General features: G+C 40.9%; 1 protein-coding gene across 4 annotated transcripts in view; it reads right to left on the bottom strand.

The window, feature by feature from the left end:
- The window catches only part of Kctd16 (potassium channel tetramerization domain containing 16), a 296,969-nt gene extending 284,093 nt beyond the window's left edge, over positions 1 to 12,876 (bottom strand). For 2 of the 4 annotated variants that reach the window (XR_013046063.1, XM_006976930.4), the window contains exons 1-2: positions 11,361 to 12,237; positions 9,852 to 11,009 (exon numbers count right to left, since the gene is read on the bottom strand). Coding sequence is in view for 3 of the 4 variants with exons in the window: in XM_006976930.4 (XP_006976992.1) it covers positions 9,852 to 10,680 (829 nt within the window). In the remaining variant the exon portion in view is untranslated. Of the gene's footprint in view, positions 1 to 9,851; positions 11,010 to 11,360; positions 12,238 to 12,672 lie in introns of those variants that run through there. The other 2 variants (XM_042263737.2, XM_042263736.2) reach the window with 2 other exon arrangements.
- Between the last annotated feature and the right edge of the window lie 10,866 nt (positions 12,877 to 23,742).

Here is a 23,742-nt window from a genome sequence, read left to right as displayed (position 1 = left end):
ATTAATAAGAAAAAAAATGCCACTTTGAGAGTCTTCATAAAATTAAGACTAGAGACATAAAAGTATAATATTTAAAAACCAATTACTAGTCACATGGGATAGCATTTGGGTTCTGATTTTGAACATACACTTTTATAAGCAATATTTTCAACAGAAGAGAGAAATAAAGAGTTAAAAAGGATGATATAGGTTTCGGGCATAAGTACAATCATTATACATCTATCATTTGGAAAATCCAGTCAAATGAGAAATGACAGGATTACTAACAACATCAAAGTTCTTCTAAGCCATACAGGATGTAACTTTTATGACTTCATCAGTCAGCTAGTATCTTAACATCAACAAATGCATTGAAGATTTAAGCATTTTCTCTTTTCTAAGCATTAATATGAAAGCTAGTCTAATGTTCTGATATCCTTAAGTTCAGGTTAGGTGTGCCCTTTCTATCCTCTTGTATGTTTATGTACATTTCCCATCACACAAAATTGTAATTTCCCCCTTCCTAATCTAATCTCTCCATAAACCATGAGCCCTAGAGAATGCTATACGTGAATATAGTATTCTTTTCATGAAATCTCTCAGTATTCAAAGAGAATAACAGAAGTATCTGAGCCAGCAGTGAGTGGAGCAAGGTCCCAGTGGCCAGCAGTTACTCATGTGGCCAGAAGGAAACGAGAAGGACACTCCACAGATAACTGAAGTGTGAGTTCAGTCAGCCTAATGATGAAGAGCATTCTAGTGAAAGGGGGGCAAGATGTTTTAGAAAACACTGCACTGCATCTTTTTGGTGCATGCAGATGGTACAGATAAAGGGAAGTTTGAAGTGCCTGTGGCTTCCCATCAATGGCGTTTGTGCAGGTTGTCAATCACTTCCTCAGCAGATTGTGGAGAAGTACTGGAAATTCATTAGCATGAAGAGTTCATGAATCAGGATCTAGGCATACAGATTTGACATTTTCTACCCATCTCAAGCAGACAGCCCTATGAAATGGTACTTTACATGAGATGGATCCTTACAAAGTAGGAACTGATAAAATCTTTGCAAACAAACACAGTAACTATTTTATTACTTTAAACTCCAAAAACAGGTCTAAAGCACTACAGAATGTCAGTCGCCACATCCCTATTCCACATGAATGTCCATCCAGAAAAGCAAAGCAAAATTCCTTATTTGCAAGGTATGATGTTTTTCTTGGAAAAATAAAAATTAATACCTCCCCATTCTGTTGCAGCCTGACAAAGTTGAATTCTACACAGTTATCTTCTGTTTAAAGAAGAAAAGTGGCGCACACCTTTAATCCCAGCACATGGGAGGCAGAGGCAGGCAGATCTCTGTGAATTCGAGGCCAACCTGGTATACAGATCAAGATCCAGGAAAGGCGCAAAGCTGCACAGAGAAACCCTGTCTCGACAAACCAAAAGAAGAAGAAGGAGGAGGAGGAGGAGGAGGAGGAGGAGGAGGAGGAGGAGGAGGAGGAGGAGGAGGAGAAGAAGAAGAAGAAAAGATTTCAACTAGTTGACTAGAAGCCAGTTAAATGAAAACTGAGTCCTATTTTCAATCACATTGCTGTATAAATGTGCAGAACTATGCCTATAGAAAAATGGCTTCAACAGATGCAATTGAATGGTCAATCTTTAAACAGAGTGACCCATGATGTCCATCCAATACTCAATGTACTTTATATGTCAGGTGGGCTCTTTTTCTCTTTGGAGTATTTTCAGAACTCCTCAGATATTTTCCTCTGCCTCTGCAACACTCCAGCATACATGAGCACAAATTCTATTATCCTGCTCACTGGAATTTTTCTGTTCATCCAGGATCCCTTTAAAAATGACCATTACTATTATTTGAACTTAGTCCCCCTTTGCTTTGTTTAGTTAATAAGCAGTGTTGACTGGGTAGTTCACAGTTCCCCAAGACACAATATACAGAAGCTTGAAAGTCTTAGACTCGTCTTCTATTTTCCTGAGTGCAGCTTGTTCATAAACACACTGTATCACACTCACTCGGAAATGAAAGGTTGCTGTGCATTGGTCATGGAAACGATTTTAAGTTCCTGCCTCAGAATAGGGCTGAAAAAAGTAGATAAGAGTGAATTATCTCACATGGAGCAGTTTCTGAATAGGTCATATGGTAGCATATGCTGATCAACAAGCTTATTTCCCTGTCGTATCAGACCACAGAGCTACGTACAGGTGGAGAAAAATGTCTTCTTTTTGCTTCTGGAACAATTTAGATGATCCCATTGTCAGTGGCCTACTCAATAATCATTTCTTCTGTCACCACAAAGGATACTCTCCAGGCTGAGATTCATAAAAAGGGAATTCTAGTTCCATAGAGACTGAATCTATAATTTAAGATGTATTCTTAATTTTCAATCCCATTACATTGTTATGCTAGGCTCTGAGAGCCAAAGGTTGAAATGCAGTTGGGTAACTGACCACTGTTAACAGTTCCCTGTGTAGAATGTAAAAACATAACTTTGCTGGATTGTCAGATCTATTCCTCTCTCTCTTTTTTAATATTTACATAATCTTATTTACATATGCTTTCAATTCATACTTAGTAACTTTCATATTCATAGGATACAATGTGCCATTTAATTTGGAGTCTTTTGTGGTGTTTGCCTTTATAGTTATTCAATCAAAATGAATAATCAGAATTTCCTTCTATCAAGTATACTTATACATAATTTTCATTCATGCATGCTTAAGTCAGTAAATTAGACAAAGAACTACCAACAAGAAGCCGACAAGTTGCTTAGCTGAAGTCCTGTGACTATTCCCTGCCAGAATTACCAGAGATCGCTTCTCGGCCTTTTGGCTAAGATCAAATGCAGAATTACCAGGGGACTGGGTGTTCACATCCTGAGCACTGTCTGGTACCAGGCATTCTCTGTTGTGCTTTGTACATCAACCATTTGAGCTTCATAATTCTATCAATCAACTACTCTTGTTCTTATCCCCACTTTCCAGGTAAGGAAACTGAGGCTTGCAAGGAAGGGAACAAGCAGGGATTTGAACTTGAGCACTGTTTTAAGGACAAAGGGCACACTTTCCACCTGTGCACCAATCACCAGGCTCCTAACCACAGTGTTAGGCTGCCCCTGGCATTAAGGAATATGATCGCTGATGGGAATCAAAGAAAGTAAATGGAACACTTGGGCAGAAAGAAAATAAAGAAGGCAGGTCTCATAACATACTTTGTACTCAGTCAATTTCTTTTCCTGTTAAGAGTATTTCATCAATTCTGCATACTTTTCTGAATCCTGATTCCCCTCTGGGCTTTTCCTTAAATACCAGTCCCACCCAGCTTCAATTTCCTCCCTCTAGCTAAAGGAGGACAGGAGACTTTGCTGCTGGTAAGTGCTCTTCTCATTCCCCTAGGGCTGGAATCACTGGGCAGGTGCGAAGAGTAGAGCATCTTTCTGTGACACTTCCACTTTGTATGTAAAAGGAGCACTCAGTGGACATTAGAAAGAGTCCTAACTAATCATTACAGCATTATTCACACCATTGCTGGCCGCCAGCATTTCTTTTAAGAGCTATTCTAACAATATTCCCAGTCAGTGGCATTTATGGCCATGGCAGAACATTCAGTCAGCATTTTTCCATTTTTTTTTTTAAATAGATCAACAGTGTACCTACCTGAGTGTTAGTACCAGGAATTACAATGAACGGGAGAGACACAATTTCTATTTTCACAAATTTGGGGTATAGAGAGACAGGCAGATAAGCAAGAATAACATATTAGGATTGGTGTTGTGGTAGAAGAAACTAGGGGCCTGGGAGGCAAGTATAAGGCATGCCTTATCCAATAGTGGATCAGGAAAGGCATCTAAAAATGTGATTTCCAGTTAGGACAGGTGGAGGCAAAGTTCCAAGCAGGGGGAACATCATGTGTAAGAATGAAGAAGCAGATATTTTTAAAAAAAATCCAGGAACTTAATGAAATGTATTCCAGTGATCTTGAAATGCACAGGTGAGATGGAACAGTAGAGGCTAGAGAGAGAAGCATGGGTCATTTCAAAAGTACAGGGTCCTGGTGTATAGTAAAGGCTCACCTCAAGAGCACTTCATGTTGAAGAAGTGGAAAAGTGGCGTGGTCAGACTAACATTTTCAAAACCTCACCAAGTCTGCAGCACAGATACTAGATCCAAAGGGGAGTATCAGGTGGGGAGGACAATTCAAGTGTCCAGCAATTGTCTAGAAGGGCAACACTGATGACTCAGACAGGAAGGAGTAGCATCTATGACTATGGAAAGACATGAAAGGGTTTTTGAAAGAAGAAGAAGAGAGGAAGAGGATGCACAAAAAAATTAGAGAGGTTCACTGGGGAGAATGAAGGCTTGGGATGTATTCTGGGGTTATTTTTCCTAAAGAATTGGGTGACTGAAGATGCCATTTCCTGAAATGGGGAAACACACAAGAAGAAACTACTTGGAAACAGATGGTTGAATTCAGTGGAGCGTCACCACGGCTGAAAGAATCCATGGATTCTCAAATACAAAATTAGCGTGGGTAGAAGGTGACTTCTCCCACCCAGATGATTCCTACTCACAGTCAGCAAGACTCAGTCCATATCCCAGGAAGCTCACTGTACCCCTAAAGGCAGCCTGATCCAATGATAACAACAGGTGTGGAATAATGGATGTCTCCTGAACGACTGGAAGCAAAAGTATGGTGCCCCTTGTAATGTTTACTTTGTCCAAACAATGGACTTGGAAAATGAATGGAGAGAATAGTCCCCATTGCTGTCTATTCATATAATAAATACAAAAGCTAACAATAAAAGGATGTCCTTACTTTGCCTTCCTAACATGTAGCTTCCAGTCTGCCTATACAAATTAAAATTAACTTGCCATAAACAATGAAGAAGACTGGCCGGAAATACTGTAACTCAACCGACCAGTTCGAATGCCTACATCTAATGAGTTAAGAGTGCCTAACCAATTGGTTGCACAGAAGTTGCATGCAGTGTTATTAAATTATGAAAGAGTATAAGAAAACTACATCAACTAAATGTGCCTCATATGGACACCGATTCACACAAACCAGCTAAGATAGTGTGAGAAAAATTTGAACACTGGCTAGATATTTGATAGTGAAGACACTGATTTTCTGTGCAGTAACTGTATTGTATATTTTTTAAAGTTTCATTTATACCAATACTGGCTATAGTACCTGTGGATGAATCGCAAGACCAATATCAGGGGTTTACCCCAAAGTTATTCAGAACAGGTCAAAGGTAAGGCAAATTAGAGCATAGATGAAGGACGACTAACTCATGCTAACAGTCACAACCGTCAAGAGATCAAAGTGTCTCACAGACTGCCTCTGCATTTGTGTACACTTGAAGTATTTCTACAGTAAAAATTTAACAAACTACCCAAGAACTATGAGATTTAAGAAAAGCTAGAGCAAAAACCACAGAAGAAAAGCAGCCGTGAGTAATGAAGCAGAGCTTGTCTATCAGTTTTGAGGGAATGGCCTTCAGAAATGTGGACTCAAAGTGCCTCAGGCGTTTCTCTCCATGTTTTATGTTTGGATGTATTGGGAGGTGTTCTGTGTTGGGAGTGTTTGGGTATGCTCATAGCTCTCTTTATTTCTAACTTACTTGATAGGACCTAAGCCTCACTAGGCTATGGGTAATACTTGCTCCTCTCTTCCCAATTGTATGTGTATTTTTAACCTTTCAGGACATTTGAAAGCAATGTTAGAGACTTGTCCTCTTCCCTTTCTTCTCACACACTGACATTTTTCTTGCTGCCGAATTCATTCAGTAATGTCATAGTCCCAGGAATAACCTATTTTAATCACCTCCTACAAGGGATTGAAGTAAGGCAACAGATCTTATTCGGAATAGAAGTGAAAACAGTATACAAATGGATTACTAGCATGCTTATTTAACTATTATATAATGTTGAGCCCATTTCTCCACACACAACATCTTAAAGTAATAAGGAGAAAATGATGTCCTCCCCTCTGTACTTTGCTCTCCAATATCTGCCTGGCGTTGGACCTGTGCTGACTTCATCAGATTGCCTTAGACTTAAATAAACTGTGATTTGTTTTTAAGTAAAAAATAAGTAAACTGGAGTCTCAAGAACATTACTTTCAGGGTAAAAGGCTGCCTGATACACAACTCTGGAAAGTTCTCCCATGTTCAGATACTTCTGGGAGAAGTAATGTCCTACCTTGAGAGCATTCTATATATAACAACAGTACAGAAGTTTTCCTGGCAACAAACCCTAGATTTAGCATGGGGAGATGGAACTTGACACCTGGAGGAGCTTCAACAAGGAGACAAGAAAACACCTAAAGTTACAAGGTCAGAGAAAAAGTCACAGGAAGAAGAGATATAGATAACAAGCATCCTTTACTCCATGATTTGGGCTACACTCTGTTCATCTGAATGTGCCAATGCTGTGTCTCTATGAGGTATAAAAACTGAAGTTATCGCCAGTGTCTGCCACATAAACAAGATAAAAGGCACTACCATCATTGGGGGTAGATGCATTTCGGCTTCCTCTTGTTTTCCTATGCAAACATATCCTTTATTTGAAGTTGTGTGGTCAATATTGCAGAAATTATTCACAGTCGATACAATCACTTCTTCTCAGTTCGTGGTCTGAAAATTGAATTCTAAGTAGGAAATAGTTGCATGATCTACTTTTTGACAGTCTTTCCTTAATCAACAGCACATATATATATATATATATATATATATATATATATATATATATGTATGTATGCAAGAAATTTGAGACTTTTGTTGGTGTGATCCTTTAAATTTAAGGAAATAAAGTGAAAAGAATAAAGGTTAAAACATACGCACGTGCAGTCATTTGTGGAAAAGGTGGTGAATGGGTGGCCATTTGTACAATTAATAGAGCTCAGAGTATATACATACTTAAATTATTATCTTATGAACTAAACTCTCTACTTGTGGTCATGTTGTTTTATGTGAATGTTTTTAAAACCCCTGTGCTTTCAGACATTCACCTGAAGTTACTCTTCAGGCTCAGAAAACATGTGTGACAGTCTTTGAAAAAGCCTTAGAAACCCAGTGCCCGTCCCTTTCTGTGTACTTGTGATTTGATTACAGTTGGGCCTCTGGTTTCCAAATTACTGAATTGACACTTTATTTAAAGGTGAGCCAGGGAGCACTGTTGGCTCTTTATGGTACTGCCTTTTATGAATTGCTTGAAGAACAAGGAGGTGGGACTTAGCTGATGGGGTGAAAAGGCACCTTTTCATTGTTTTAAATAAAGGCCAAAAAAAAAAAAAAAGGTCTAAAATAGTTTGTGAGTTGATTCTAGCATAGACACTTCTTTTTTTATGTCCCTGTCCTACTCGTTCTCTAGTGACTGAGCAAGACAGCTTACATTTCTTCTGTCTCTCCTAAACATTTGCAGATACCAGGTGACTTTCTATGTTAACAAAACACTCGGGATTAACTGACGCTGACCATCAGTTCTAGGCCCACATGAAAGGTTAAAGGCGGCAATGATGCTATCCATCTAATCTGTTGACAGATGGAATGTTAATCTTGCAAGACTTGGGTGAAAGATAGACAAACAGGGAAATGGTGGGGGACAATCTTCACTCCCCATGGCTGCTAACCACCCAAAGCAGTGCATTAGTTCCTTATGTTCAGTGGTTAATGTGATGTGGATCCAGACAATGTGCTTTTACATAATTCCTGAGTTATTAAAATTTTGATTGCTTAGAGTTAATTCCTTGCATCCAAGGGGGGGTGTGTGTGGTGTGAATTTACTACCACTAAGTTCAGGAAGAAAATTAGTTCCTCAGAGAAAAGCATCTTTGCATGTAGTCAACTCCCTGATCTAGAGCACTTCCCATGGTTTCGGCCCATTAAGCGGAGCACAACAGCTTGATGAATTAATGCTTATATAGGCACAGTTGGCAGCTTCTAATTAAATAATTATGGCTAAGCAGCTGCACGGAAGCTGTTATGCACCCTAGAAAGCCAGCTGTCAGTTTTATTGGTCCTAAGACAGAGGAAGAGTTAATACCTAGCTCTGGATTTTGGGTACAAAAGGGAAGTCTATGATTTGCAAAATATATACTATTAGTATGAAGCTCCTGTGCATTTGTGCCTCTATCCATAGAGATATGGAGAGCCAACTACTGCTCCACAGCTCAACAAAAGAAGCAGCAATTAAATGATCAGGAGATTGGAACATTTCCAGAGCATTCTAAAGAGGACATAGTGTCAAACAGATAAGCCCTTGATGAACATGGAAACACCACTGACCGAGACGGCAAAAGCATCATTTGGGTGGGTAAATGATTGAAAGTCAAGTGTACAAACCTCCATTTGACCTATCTTTAAAGCACATTTTCCCCCAAAAGTTTGAAGAAGACATATGTTCTACAGGATGACAGACAATGTCAGCTCCTTACAGAAGGTTTAAAAATCAAGAATCTTATCTCTGTATCAACAGGAACTTTGCCAGACAGAAGAAAGTGATATTTGTTGGTTAAGCTCTGGCCTAAATGAAGATACTGATTGCCAAGACCACAATCAGGGCCACTGGACCAAATAATGTTTGCTATTCCATACATGTCAGTAAGTTCTTGGGACTGATTTAATTTTTTCTTCATGGGCCACTTTGTCCATGCAGTCTATGCATCCTCACTTCTAAGTAGATATGTGACGACCCACTTTGGAAAACTCCACATCCCATTGCCTTCTCCACCTGTACCAACTCCAAATGAAGAAAGACAACTATAGGCAAAGCCTAGTCCAAGAAACTCAGTCTTCCCTTTATATTTAAACAAATATAGACATCTTAATCCTGATTTCTGAAGGTGCTTTCAAAACAGCAGAAGGAAATGGAATGTTAACACTGAGAACACAATCTCTGTGGAATGAACTCAACATCCAAGCCCAAATCCTGCAAGCATCACATTGTATAGACCAATTTACTGTTCATCCTTCAAAGACCAATGGCTTGTATTCACATCGCCCTTCCATAAAACAAAGCTATCTACACCATAAGTCTCCATTTAAGCACAAAAACAGATTTAGAGAGCCCTACTTGAAAGGCACTGGCAATCACATCCCCTCATATGTACATAGTGATTTTATTTTATGTCAGGAATTCTATCAACTCAGTATCTGAGGTGTTTGCATGTGATTGGCAAGTCTCAGAGATCTAGTTCATTTTAGGTGGATCTTAAACAAAGTTCAGCTTAACTAAACCTGCAATGCAACTCCAGTCTCAGTAGAAAGTGTTCAAAAACCAAACAACAGATTTGCAAAGCCCATGAAAGTGAATTTCAGACCTGGGGGAAGTGGGGGGCTTTTCAGCAGTCTGCACTGCCATCTAGCCAAGACCACGTCACTCTGTACAACATCCATTTGTGTTCTGAAAGCCACTAATGAAAGCAAGCCTGCAGCAATCAGCTTAACAGACCCCAAGAGTTTAGCTGAAAGGATTGGCAGTGGTACTTCATCCACACTGACTCTGCAAAACTCCACACCCTGAGAACCCACAGCCAAGCTGTAATCAGCAACCTTACCTTCACAAATCACTATGGAGAAAAAAGTCGCGCATGCTTATTTATGAACTCTTCCAGCATCCTTGGTCCCTTCTAATTTTTGAAGTCTAACGACCCTGTGACCTCACCGGAAAAAACAAGAAAGATTTCTCTGGGACCCGGTAAGGCACAAGAACTGAAGTGCAGCCACCTCTAGGACTCTATTTAGCACAGCTGCACTCCCAAACCAGTATCCTTAGACCCTAGCAAAACACGAGACCACATACATCTGTGAAGAAAAGTCGAACACAGAAAAATAAACGGAAGCCTTCCTACTTACGATAGAAGACGTATTCGGTATAGCTCGACCAGATCTTGTCCTCTGTATACTGGTTGACAAAAGATGCTGTCACCGAGGAGTTACAGGCCACCATGTGGAATCCACACTCTGACAACATATCAAAAGCTCTTTCCAGATGTTTGAACTTGAGATAAAATCTGGAGGTGTATCTTTCTGGGGCTCGGTCTGGGTCTCTGCTTTCATTCAAAGTTTCTCCGAAGACTTCCTTTGCCAAGGAGATCCTTCCGCAAACCAAAATCCGGGGAACTCTCCGAAACTTGGCATCTGCTTGCCCCTCTCTGCCCAAGGTACAGGATCCCCTGTAGCCCACAGTAATAAAACCCCACTTGCGGTCATGAGGGAGCAGTGAAGGAGGGCAGATTCTTGTGTCGCTTCCTTGGGAGGCATCCTCAAAATCACTGTGACAGAATTCATCTGGGCTTTGCTTGACTTCCTCGGGGGCCAGCAGCTTGACGAGGTCAGGGAGCTGGAAATACTCAGCCTCTCTTTTCAGCCTTCCCCTTTCTGGAAAGTGATCAGGCAGGACCACCTGCCTGTCCCTGAGATAGTCCAGAATATAACGGAACAGGAAGCCATCTCTGTCAATGAAAAACCTTCCCTTGGAGTCCTTGGCTAGATCGTTAGCGTTGTCTCTCTTTGGGGAAAACATTTTCCACAAGAGGGAATGGGGGATGCTTATTAATGTGGAATGGCGGGTGAAGTAAACCTGGCCCCCAACATTCAGCTCTATGACTTCGGGGAAGGAGTTGGGAACTGCAGCCCCTTGATCCCGAGGATAATAACGACTACAGTTCCCACTCAGAGCCATTGTCCCTTTCTTGTGCAGGTTCCTGGACTGAAAGGTACAATCCGACGAGAGTCACAGCCCCAGGCTTTGCATCCAGTTGTAAGGGAGGGAAAGAAAAGGTGTTAACTTGTTCAAAAATGACTTCCTCTTACCCCGGTTTTTCTCTTTATTCCCCCAACAGAGCAAATTTTAGGAGAGTCCACAGGTGAAGTAATGTTGGACAGGAAGTTTAAAGCTGTCTGGTAGTGAGCTACTACTTCACAGGATGTAAAAATCAGCTTGTCTACATTCGATCTTCCATTAGGCCGGGTAGGCAAGAAGGCCGAGTGCCCAGTTACTCAGAGGTCTTTCTGAGGGAAAAGAGAGAAATTATTTCCTCAGACCCAGAATGAGTCAGAAGGAGAGAGACCTCCGGGGAGAGGAGGGGGATGGGGAGGGGGAAGAGGGAGGGAAAATGACAGGGAGGAGATTATTTTTACATAAGCAGCCTGTAACTATTGACTTTAATCACTCCTTAACTGAGTTAGTGCTTCCCTCAGACTGCGCTGTCTTTAAGTTAATCCTCATGACACTATCAACTGCTGTTCAAATCAATCCTGTTTGTAAATCTGATGTAAACGGCATATGCAATTTTCAACTTCCAAAGAGACCCGTTTTTTTTTCGAGCAGGACAGAGAAAGCCGTGAGTCTCTTGCGCTTACCTTAGCGAGTGCTGGAGACTTAGTTCTTGCGAAGAAATAACCTTTTCCAGAGCAATCGAAAACCACAGCCACACTGGGTCTTGTCAAATCCCACACAGGTAAAGGACAGAGGTATCAGTGAAAAGTGGCAGAGAGATGTGCTCTCGGAAAATAAACGATCCCGCACTTACGCGCTCGGAAAAGTACGTTTGTATATATGTATGTATGTGTGTACGTATTCACTCCCAAATCTCTAGTTCAAATGGATCGAGAAAAAAAAAAAAAGTTGAACCGTGAGAAGAAGGCTGAGTCGAAGAAGTGAAGCAAAGGGAAAAAAAAAATTCAACCAAACCTTCGGCAGGAAGAGAAAAAAATATCAAAATCAAAACCTTTAGAGCAGATCCTTTACACCTGGGAGAGTTGCAAGAGGTAACTGGACTTTGAGGCGTTCAGAGAGCCCAGAGGCGGAGAGACAGACAGATGCGCCCAGCCAGGGTCGCAGCAGCCACCCCACCTGCCGGCAAGGGCAAAGGGACGCCCATATCCCTGCCAGGTAGGAGCGGGAAGAAGCCCGGGCGGCAGGGAGATGCCTGCGGGGCTCGAGCTCCGGAGCTAGGAGGTCCCACGGTGCCAGGAGCAGTTCGGATGCTGTGGTGTGAGCAGTGCAGGCAAGAAACCATCCAGGGAAATGACTATTACATCATCTTAAAGGAATAGGGCTTGGAGAGAGCGGAGGCAGCTCGGAGTCACGTCCTCGGCGGTGACAGGTTGCCAGCGCTGACGGGGACGTGGCGCTCGCGGTGGGCACTGGACGGGAGGCGCTGGTTGCTGGCGCAGGGCGGGGACGCTGCACTGCACCGACCCCAGTCCCGCCTGTGATCTTGAGTTTGCACAAGCCACCTCTGGGCTCTTTCTTCCTTGTTTTCAACCCCACCTCCAACCCCCTGTCCCCCACACATAAACCAATTACCCTTCACACTGGCAGTGATTTTAATTTGAAAAACCTCCGGATGAGCTCTTCAAATGCATGACTCTGCAGAAGGGCGCATTTCTTCCTCTAAACCATTTCCCCTTTAATCCTAGGAATGTTCAAGTTACAAGTCTTTCGGATTCTTTTTAAGCCTTTGATTACAGTCATATTCGTTCAGATGCTCTTCCCCCTTCATTCTTTCGGCCAACACACACACACACACACACACACACACACACACACACACACACACACACACACATACACACACACACACACGATTGGGGATGCTCTTTCGAAATGATTACTCAAATGTGCACAAAAAGCTAGGAGTTTTAGCAGTAAGTCACTATCTTGACTTACCTGTAAGAAACTGCTACCTGCAACCTGTTCTGAGGCTTCCTCCTTACTGAGACTCTCTTTGGATGTTCCTGCCCATCCCAACCCATCCCAAGAGTACTCCAGTGGAAGACACGCCTGCTAAGAGACGTTTTACCCCTGTCCCAGAGGGCTCCGTTAAGTGCATCATTAGAGTTTCAAGAAGGCATTTCCAGGGCAACCTAATACACTAACGAAGTGCTTCCAGTTGAGCCTGCCAGTCAATAATGGCCTAGCCAACTGCTTACAGTAAGTCCACCATTTCCCCTTAAAATGCCTAAGTCCTGGGCTCACAGCCCTGGTAAGAATGCACTTTTTCATCAATGAATAATACAGGTGAGGCACACACCATCCCAAACAACTGATATTTTAAAAGCTGAAAATCAAAAATGAAGTTGAACACATTTGAAGAAATGTGTGTGCTCACTGCCAACTTTTGCATTATCAATTAGCTTGAAGATATTTCAACAGCCGACTAAATTTGTGTGTGTGTGTGTGTGTGTGTGTGTGTGTGTGTGTGTGTGTGTAACAATCCTTTCTTTCAATAACCATTGGGTTACTGAATATATTCAGAGTATTAGCTCACTTCCAACCCCTGATTATATTTGACTTTGCTGCTTTAACTAATGCATTAACCTGCTCTCTCCGGCCTCCATTGCCTGATTTGAAAGCTGGAGCAATTAAGGAAAGGTTTATTATGTGATGCGCTTATACCGCCATCTAGTGTCCAAAACTATCAGTACAGTTATGTATTGGGAAATTTAGCTAACCTAAAACTATTACCTATTTTTAAGTTTTTATAGTGAACTGAATTTACTTTGTATTCATTATTCACCATGATGACAAAATAAACATTCCATTTCCACCAACTCAGGGAAAAGAGTGGATCTGAGTCTATGCTGACTTAAGTACAAGTTGGGGTGAATAAGAAAACAAGTGAATGCTGGGCTTCTCTTGCTACTGTTGATGCTGAGACAGGGTCTTATGTAGTCCAGGCTGACTTCAGACTTACTATGTATCCAAGATTAACTTTGACTCCCTGATTCTCCTTCCTCTTCTTCCAGGAGCTGAGATTACAGGCACCACCACACCTAACCAGTGTGTGTGTGTGTGTGTGTGTGTGTGTGTGTGTGTGTGTGTGTGTGTGTTCTCATGCACATGCTTGGTGTGGGAATGGGCCCTCACATGTGGACAGTAAAACCTCTACCCCTGAGATTCATCCTCATTTTGAGCCTCCCTGCTTTAATTTTTAGACATGTAATAGTCCATTATGACCATTGCTTCAGAGCTCGAGTTCTTCATTATGTATTCTAGATCAAGGGTAGGTAGGATAGCTGATAAGAAAACAAGAATTTCAAGATTATTATACATTCTAATGACAAGTCATTTTAAAGAATTTCTAATATTAACTTAAATCACAAAGCTAAAAGATCCTACAGTTTCAAATAAAATGTTCTCAATTCAAAACTGAGGGTAATTAAGTATACCTTTAATCCCAGGACTTGGGAGGCAGAGGTAGGTGGATCTCGGTGAACTTAAGGCCAGCCTGTTCTATATAACAAGTTCCAGGATAGCCAGAGCTACATAGTGAGACATTGTCTCAAAAACCCAGAGAGGGAGAAGGATCTGTTCATTGGTCTTCCTTACAGAGGTTAGGTTATTTTCAGACCAATCATTCATTTGAAAGTGATAATTACTATTAATTATAGCTACTGATGGCTTTACAGCTGTTTCTATTTATGACATTGCACTTTGCCTATCTCTGCCTTCTGCACCACACTCTTAACCTTTCCTCTTCCTCCCTTTTCTATATCTGCTCATCCCTTCCTAACAGTCCTCCCACTTTCAGGTCATCTTCTTAAATTTTTTAATTTTTTTTTTATTTTAGGTTCCACATATGATAGATATATTTATTTCTAAATCTGGCTTATTTTACTTAACATGATGACCTCTAGTTCCATACATTTTCTAGCAAATAACAAGTTGTTCATTTTTATGGCTACATAAAACTCCAGTGTGACTTGTGTGTTTGTGTGTGTGTGTGTGTGTGTGTGTGTGTGTATGTGTGAATCTTTTCTTTATCCATTCATTTGTTGATAGACACCAAGGCTGATTCCATATCCTGGCTACTATGAATAATAGCATGACAATGAAAAATGAATGTGTAGGTATCTCTATTGAGTGTGGATAAGATTCCATCTGGTAGACCCAGGAGTGGTACAGCTGCATCAAATAGTAGTTCTATTTTTAGTATCATGGGGAACCTCCGTGTTTTCTGTAATGTCTAAATTGATCCCCATTCCCAGTACATAACTGTTCCTTTTCCTCTGCATCCTTGCCAACAGTTATCCTTTGTCTGTTGGTAACAGTCATCTGACTGGAGTGAGAAGGACTACTGGTATAATTTTGATTTTGGTATATTTGTTGGCCAGATGTACTTCTCTTGAGAAGTGTCTGTTCAGACAGTTTGCTCATTTGTTGATTGGATTACTTGTTCTTTCGTCGTTATGGGCTTTGAGTTCTTCATATATTCTTCATATTAGTCATCTGCCACATAAATGGCTAGTAGAGATTTCTCTCCCATCCTCTAAGCAGGAACAGGGAGTTCCTAACTGATGCTGGAGAATGGACTGATGGCACCTAGCAAGTTAACACACACACAAAAATGAGAAATGGGAAGCCTTGATTCATATGTTATAATACTCCCCAGTTTTTACTGCAACAGTCTATTTTGAAATAAAATTATACTTACACCCTCAGAGACATATTCTGAGGACTGAAAAGTAAATATTCACCAGTCTACATGATTTTAGGACCTACAATTTGCCCATACCACCTGAAACACAGTGTCCATTTTTAACACCATGAACATTCTGTAGTTATATTATTCCATTATAGTTCTGTGCTGAATGTATTCTCTTACTATAGCAAATAGCTGGTAATTGGAAGCTGCTTTGCTAGCTCTCTTTGGTAATATCTACATTCTAATCTACTTTGAGCCTCAGAAATCTGGGCCTCTGTTGCATCTGGAATGGCCAGGAGTTAGATTTGAAACTGTCCTGAAGCATATTTATGTTGACCACAGTTACGTAGTCCTCCCTATTCCCTCTGTCTCAGGGACAACAAAGGGAGGTGAAATGGAAGAGACAAAAGGCTTGAAGGAAGCACAGAATGTGGGCAGACGTAAGTAGTGTTAATGTAAGCGAGTATCTCCCAGAGGCTGGAGTAAGGCTGGCTGTTTGGTGCCTCAACAAAAGGCAAGGAGCCAAGTCTAGACTGGAAGCATATTCTGTCCTTCATGTCAGCAGATCACACTGCTGGTGTTATGATTCCCTTCTGGCAGCTCTCCACTGAAACATTGTGGGATGGGACATGCAGCCCAAAGGGCAAACAACAGATAGCAACGTATTTCTCTTAAGGGAAGCACATAGAAGACTGTTTCATCCTGTTCTTTGTAATATTCAAGCATGTAGCACATCAAAACACTGATTATGTAAATTGAAGAACTACATCTTAGTCTGTATCCCATTCCTTACATTTCTACAACCCCCATAGATGAACTGTTGAGGGTATATTCAAGGAAAAAAAAAGCAGTTTTAAGTTGGGGATAATGTAATCACACTCCACACATAACATACTTAAGTTTCCTCTTCCATCCAGCAGAGATAGCTTTTACACTGTCTTTGCTCTCAGGAAGAAAATTGACCTCATAAACCCACTCTTGCTAAGGTGCTGTATACTCGTCATATTATGCAGCCCAAGCACTCTGGCATTATCACCGCCATTGTAACAGCTGCTCTTTATGGAGGCTTCACCATGATCATTATGGAGGTTGACCATGATCATTAGTCCTCCTCATGTCCTGATAAACTGGAATCATGACTTAGAGCAGCGGACTTGGTCTCCCAGATAGAGTAAAATGGCAATAAGAACACCTGCCTCATAGGTGTATTGTGCAGATTAAATGTTACAAGGCGCGTGGGTCCTCGGGCACATTCTGCAGCTTTCAGTGAACGCTAAGTAACCGCAATCAGTATTCATAATGGTGGCGAAAGTAACTGTGTTCACTGTCAGACTCTAGCAGAGGCAGGAAGAAATTACAAACGTGGTTCAAGAATGAAATACAATTCTACTTTCAAAATCTCTGCTCTCACCAGCATAAAATGCCAGGTAATGACTAAAGTTCATTTGAGCAATTTTCCATTTTATGGGAAAATTTAGGTTTGTGTGAAAGAGACAGAGAAATAGAATGGGGAACTGAAAATAATCCATATCCCAGTGGCTAGAACAGAAAACAGCACTATCTTTCACCAGGACAGGTCACATTCCACACGTACTTTTCAAGCGTTGATGTTGCATCCAGCACAGCACCAGGTAGTTGAGACACAAAGCTGAATGTGGACAGAAGTTCACAAGCCCAAAGAAAGGTTGTACCAATAGAAACATGATTGAACATCTCAGAATCCTGAGGCCTGCCTTTTATTTCCTTGAACATGCCTAATGCTATATGCAACATTTGGTCCTATGGTGCATGTAGGATGGGAATGAAGCATTTGATGTAGGAATGCCCTCTGCTTCCTTCAATATTGTCTCTCCCATCAAAGAGATCCGATGAGTGATGGCAAAATGAATTTAAAACATAGCCGCCAAGTCTTCAAATACAACCCAGCAAGTGATTTGCTGTGTCAGAAGCAAAGCATGATAGTAACAAACAGAGGCACTTACTGTTGATTCAAAGCCTCACATTAAAGAGTTTACATGAGCCTTGAACAGTCAAGTTGGATCAGGGAGCCCTTGGAGGTCATCCAGTCCTGCCTCAGATCTAGCTAACAGTTTGAAGCAACAGTGACAGTTCATCTGAGGCAATTCTTCCTGAAAACATTCTTGAAGTCTACTCTCAGAATACAAACAAAAATAGAAACAGTTTGTATTGCCATGGTGCTTTTGACTAGAACTCTCCAGAATAAAGCTCTTCCAGGACAGCAATCACTGAGACCCTGTTGTCAATAAAGCACTGTTGTTAAGGTGGAAAGCTGTGTTGCCAGCTGTAGTACAGAATGGGGGAGAGGGGTAGAGAAATTACACATTTCTGTAACAGAAGATGGAGCCCTGTTTTAAGTTTCTGTTCAAAATAAAGAAGCTTTTCTGGAACAAATGATGAACGTTAGGAGTGCACATTTTGACAATGGAGTTGAATAAATCCAACTTCCATAAACATATTTTAATACTAATCTTAGTATGGCCTAATCAACAATGACACTGGTATTGGCTCCTGCTCCTCTTCCTCCTCCTCTTCCTCTTCCTCCTCCTTCTCCACCACCTCTTCCTCCTCCCCCTCTTCTACCACCTCCTTCTCCACCTTCCCCTCCACCCCCTTCTCCTCCTCTGCCTCCTCCACAGTTTTGGGGAGCAAACATAGGATCTATGCATGTTAGATAAGCATTCTGCAGCTGAGCCAAACCCCCAGCTCCCAATTTTTTTTCTTTTCTTACTTTTGGTCTCACTATGTAGATCTGACTGGCTTTGAACTTAGAATCCTCTTGCTTAAGCCTGTGAGTGACTCAGATTAAACAAACACTCCACAACACCCAGCTCAACTGTATGTTTCAAATGGATTGGATACTGAGGAAAAGAAAAAATATAGGTGCCTGGCTATCAAACAACTATTTCTAGTAGTTGAAACATTTGAATGAGGGAAAAGGAGTTTGCACTGATTAGTTTTATGTCAACATGACACAAGCTAGTGTTATCAGAGAGGAGGGAGCCTCAATTGAGAAAACGCCTCCATAAGATCAGGCAGTAAGACATTTTCTTACTTAATGATCATTGGGAAAGAGCCCAGGCCATTGTGGGTGGTACCATCCCTGGGCTGGTGGTCCTGGGTTCTATAAGAAAGCAGGCTGAGCAAGCCAGTAAGCAGAACCCCTCCATGACCACCGCATTAGTGTCTGCCTCCAGGTTCCTGCCCTGCATGAGTACCTGCCCTCACTCTTTGATGATGAACTGTGAGTGAAACAAACCCTTTCCTCCCTAATTGTTTTTGGTCGTGTGTTTCATCACAGCAATAGTAACACTAGCTAGGACTGGGAGAAAGGCAGAGATCTACCTCTCCCTGCTCACCACCATAATCCTTTCCCTACAATTCACATATACTGTATTCATTCACTAAAGGAGACTTATTACATATTGCATGTAATATGTGTTGACATACTTCTTATTATGATTTCTATTTATTATATAGTTTATCTCTTTATTGAGAAACAGTATAATTTGTATGCCACTAATTATCACTCTTCCATCTCCTTCCTAGGAAACCCATTTTTCAAATGACATTATTATTGCCATTCCAAAATGTTAAGGATAACTGAACAAGCCTAGATGTGATACTTAAATCATTTATCTTTTCTTAAATCAGGAAAATACTTTATACTAATATCTCTCAGTTCTCTTTAGCATATATTTTCTTTTTCATAATCATTTCATAAATGTGTAAATGGAATCTATTAAACATCTTGAAGCAATTTGTAGGAAACAGGGTTAAAAACCCTAGTTGAAAAAAAAACAGCTTATTTTAGAACCAAGGAGAACGAGGTTCCTGAGAGTAACAAAACCTCCCTGATGAGTTCCTTACAACTATGCCTCTGGTCAAAGAAATTAATAAAAATAACAAAAATACTTACTGTAACTACCAGATGATTCCATGTACATTCTGCTTTACTTCTTGTAATTTCCTGAACAGTTGGCATCCTGAGAATGAAAGATTCTCCTGAAGGTAAAATCACCAACAGCAAGGTGCACGAGGCCTACCAAATCACCCGTTAATTATATCAGTCTTATCTGAATATATTTTTATGTTCGTTATATGTCCTCAATATGCAATGCTTAAGTTTGGCACCATGTAAGGTACCAACCCATTATGAGCATAGATCACTACTTCATCTCCAGGCCAAGGACATAGAAAGCACCTTAAAATTATTTGTCAAAAGATTGTTAAGAGTAAAGAATCCAACAGACTGATGCAGGGATGGATGGATGCTAGGTGGATGGATGGATGGATGGATGGATGGATGGATGGATGGATGGATGGATGGATAGATGGATGGATGCACAGATGAATGGATAGAAAGACGGATGAAAGGACGAACAGACAGACAGATGGATGGACAGATGGATGGATGGATAGATGAATGCAAGGATGCATGGATGGATGTAGGGATAGATGTGGGATGGATGGATGGATGGATGGATGGATGGATGGATGGATGGATGGATGGATTGGCACAGCCATATCTAAATGGAATGGCAGAAGTCACAAAGCCAGTACAGCTGTTTGACAAAGATCCAGCAGAGCTGAGCCTCATGATGGCTGCCATGCACCTTTGGTTTTCATCACCACCTGTTGCATACTTGAGAGACTTTTAATATTTGTACAATTTGAGGATAGTAGATTGATAAAAATTTTCTCATGAATCATTTATGCCTTCTCCCAGGAATGCTGCTTCTAAGCTTCCCCAGGACAGTCCTGAACATACTATTGCCCCTGCTTCTAGGAAGATATCCTTATCTACTTGGAGGTCTTCCTTATGCCTTGGGGATTGTGACATGTAAAGAAGCCAGAGGTCTCTTCATGAGGCTATGAGACATTCTTGAAACATCTGTCCCTGTACTTACACAGGAACAAGATATTCAAAACAAAGTAAACTTTAAAAGGTCAACAAGATTTGGTGAGCTAGAGTAATTGTCTACAGTTCAGATTACAAGTCTCTTCCCTCTGTACAGACAATTTTGTGGCATATACTTCTGCCCTACACAGAGACATATTGACGAGCAAAGTATGAAATGGAAAGATGATAAAAGAATGAGATGTGAGGACCATCCTCTCTTAGAAAAGTTAGCTCATGCAGAGTCACTATGGTGATGTATGACCAGGGAACAACAGAATGCCAGGATTAGACATATAGACAAATTCTATAAAGATATAAAATATAAACATTGTATTATGCCAGAATTTAAATAAAAACTGCAGGAGCTTTTGCCTGATAATTTTTCCTAGGCACTATGACCATTAAAAGTTAATAATATACTGCTTGAGACATGGCAAAATGCCCAGGGTGGCTTGAAGATTTTGTTTTGGTCTATAGTCCTTGAAGCAATCAAATATACCAGCCTGAGAAACTGGCTGTCATATGCCTCTAGATTCTCAGAAACTGGGTTATGGGATTAATGAGTAAGAATGATAACTGTGTTTATTAATGATGCCAAAACTTGAGGAAAAATGATTGGAAATGACAACTCTGTTCTGTCATAGTTTATTAATGATGACTAGAAGATAAGAAAAAGGAAATGAAACACATGTCCAAAACTAAAAATATTTTAGAACATCATAAATGTATCCCTGATTACTAAATTCTGTATAAATAAAGAAGCACCCTGGCTGCTAGGCAGTCAGGCTGCAAGATTCTCCTGACCACCATGGCCTGGCTCACTTCCTTTCCCCTCTGACTACTTACATCCTCTGCCAGACCCGTCCACTGCTGGGGATGGCAATGAATGGATGCACAGATGCACAGATGGATGGATGGATGGATGGATGGATGGATGGATGGATGGATGGATGGATGGATGCATCGATGGATGCATCGATGGATGCATCGATGGATGCATCGATGGATGGATAGATAGATGCATCGATGGATGGATGCATCGATGGATGGATGGATGAATGGATGGATGACCAGTCAGAACAGCGGTAAGAAATTTCAGCTAGATACAGAAAGGATGTATTCTTACACAGAATACTTAATTTTCTACCTTCCTAAATTATTAGTACAAAATGATAGAACAATTCAAGTGTTATACCAGAATGAAAAAAATTAATAGTGATAACAGCATCAGAAAATTGTCCATTCATAAATATACATAGTGGGTAGAGAGATATACATGTTTCTGTTCTAGAATCAAGAAGCTTATGGAAACAAAAAAAATTGTTCTTGAGGTGACATCTCCCTTAAAGCAACAAAATCCTAATTTGGGGTTTCTTTCAAGTGCTTAAAAAAAAAACACTTCAGCACATTTGGTGAGGTTCTAGACTCATCTAATGTGACTGTTTTATGTCATGGTCACTCTGTTGTACTTCCAGAACTTGGTGTGGAGTGGGAGACTTCTTATCAGTTAACCTGCACAACGAGCACAAGACTGGGCGGTCAAAGCACAGCAGTCAAACAGGAACTGGAAAACAAAGCCTCTTTCCTCTACAATGCAGAGTTTCAAAGCTTCCCCCAAGGAACTTGCATGTTTCAATTCACAATTACCCAGAGGCCTCTCCAAAACACATGCTGCTGTGCGATGTGGAGTTACAATGACTATCAAAGTGCATCAGCCATTTGAACGGGAGCCACTGTTTTACAACATCCTGATAAATCTGGTCGCCATTCGTCAGGAAAAAGAACACCTATGAATAAATGGAATGAAACAAACAAACAAAAAAAGATTTAAGTATCTGACAGAAAGTGAATGCAGCCTGATGTCTCATGACCAAATTCTTGGGAATAATCAACATAACTGTGTTTTTGACATTCCATCACAGACACAGAAGCTACAGTTAGCCTAGGTAGGATATACTGAAATCATATCCAATACCTAGTAGTCAGCCTTAAAATCATATACATACAAGCAACACTAACTACATCAACTTAGCATCTTGTATTATATGTTTACGCATATGTGAATAACAATAACACTCAAAGAAAAAGAAGCCATGAAACTGAGAGGAAATAAGAGAATATAGCAGGACTTGGAGGGAGAGGATAAGAGAGGGGTGGAGGGAGGAAAGGGAATGAGTAAAGTTGTGTAATTATACTTTAATTACAATTTCAAAGACATTGAGGGAGGAAAGAAGAATGTTAGAACAATTGCAAATAGTAGAGAAAAATTGTCTTATTTGCACTAAAGAGAATAAGTAAATGTATACTTTTATACCCATTTCATCTAAGGATGCTTACACCTACTAATGTCAAATGGAAGTATTACCAGAGTCCACCTTAAGAAAACTAATGTTCTGTAATAATGACAAAGTCTCATGCCCCAAACTATCATCTACAGTCACGGGTGAAGGCTGTGGGATGTATATTTGTTTTTATTCCCAACACACACAAACACAGTGTGGGGATGTAAGAGGACAGCCTCTGGCTAATCAGAAACAACATTGTCCTCTCTCAGAGACCCACTTAACGAAATAAGCTGCTGGAGTTCCACAAAGAAAGCTTTGGGCTTCTCTCAGACCCATCTTTCCCCTCCATCTCTCTTACTAACACTAACTCCCATGTTTCTGTATACTTTTGTAAAGGAAATTGGGTCAGGCATTCCGGAGGCAATACCAATGAACCAGACACAAACTGACTCCTTAGCAAACTTACCACACAGAAGGGACTAACACAGGAAAGCATTCGGGACGTGACTGATAAACAAGAAGAAAAAGAATGGTTTGTGTAAAAAGGAGTGGGTATTCTATAGAACACAGAAAGCTATCTAAAGACAAAGTTACTTAGTGAAACTCTAAGGAGCCTCTTGCTTAGCTTGAAGTGCCCATTAACAAACATTGATAAACTGAAGACAGTGTCATGTTGGACCACTTGCACCATTTCCTGGGTTGGAAGTCAGAAGGGCACTTATCTAGAATTAATTTAGAACTGCTCCAGGCTGATCTGATTCCGGACCTTGGGAACAGTTGATATGTGTATATAAATGCTAGTCCATCACTGCAGCAGATCATGGAGCTAATGCATATCTGGTTTCCAGCCATTTCAGACTAGGGGCCATTGAAGTGGTGCTTCCCAGTCTGTTTATATACCCCACTAGGTCCCCCTTGTCATTGAAGACTTGTGTGCCAGGGTAATCTGGTTCAAAATGGCTAGCTAAAGGGGTGAGCCAAAGTGCTGCTGATTCTCCAAAATGCCAAGGAAGATGCTGGGCAGTAACAGGAGAGCTTCACTGTAACAGCTCCAAATTCCTCTAAGGGTATAGTCTAAGAAACCCAGATCAGCAAGTAATTATTGC

The sequence above is a fragment of the Peromyscus maniculatus genome, chromosome 19 (assembly GCF_049852395.1).
Source record: "Peromyscus maniculatus bairdii isolate BWxNUB_F1_BW_parent chromosome 19, HU_Pman_BW_mat_3.1, whole genome shotgun sequence".
Classification (NCBI taxonomy): domain Eukaryota; kingdom Metazoa; phylum Chordata; class Mammalia; order Rodentia; family Cricetidae; genus Peromyscus; species Peromyscus maniculatus.
The sequence above is the reverse complement of the archived record's forward strand: the minus strand, read 5'-3'. Positions and strand labels throughout refer to the sequence as shown.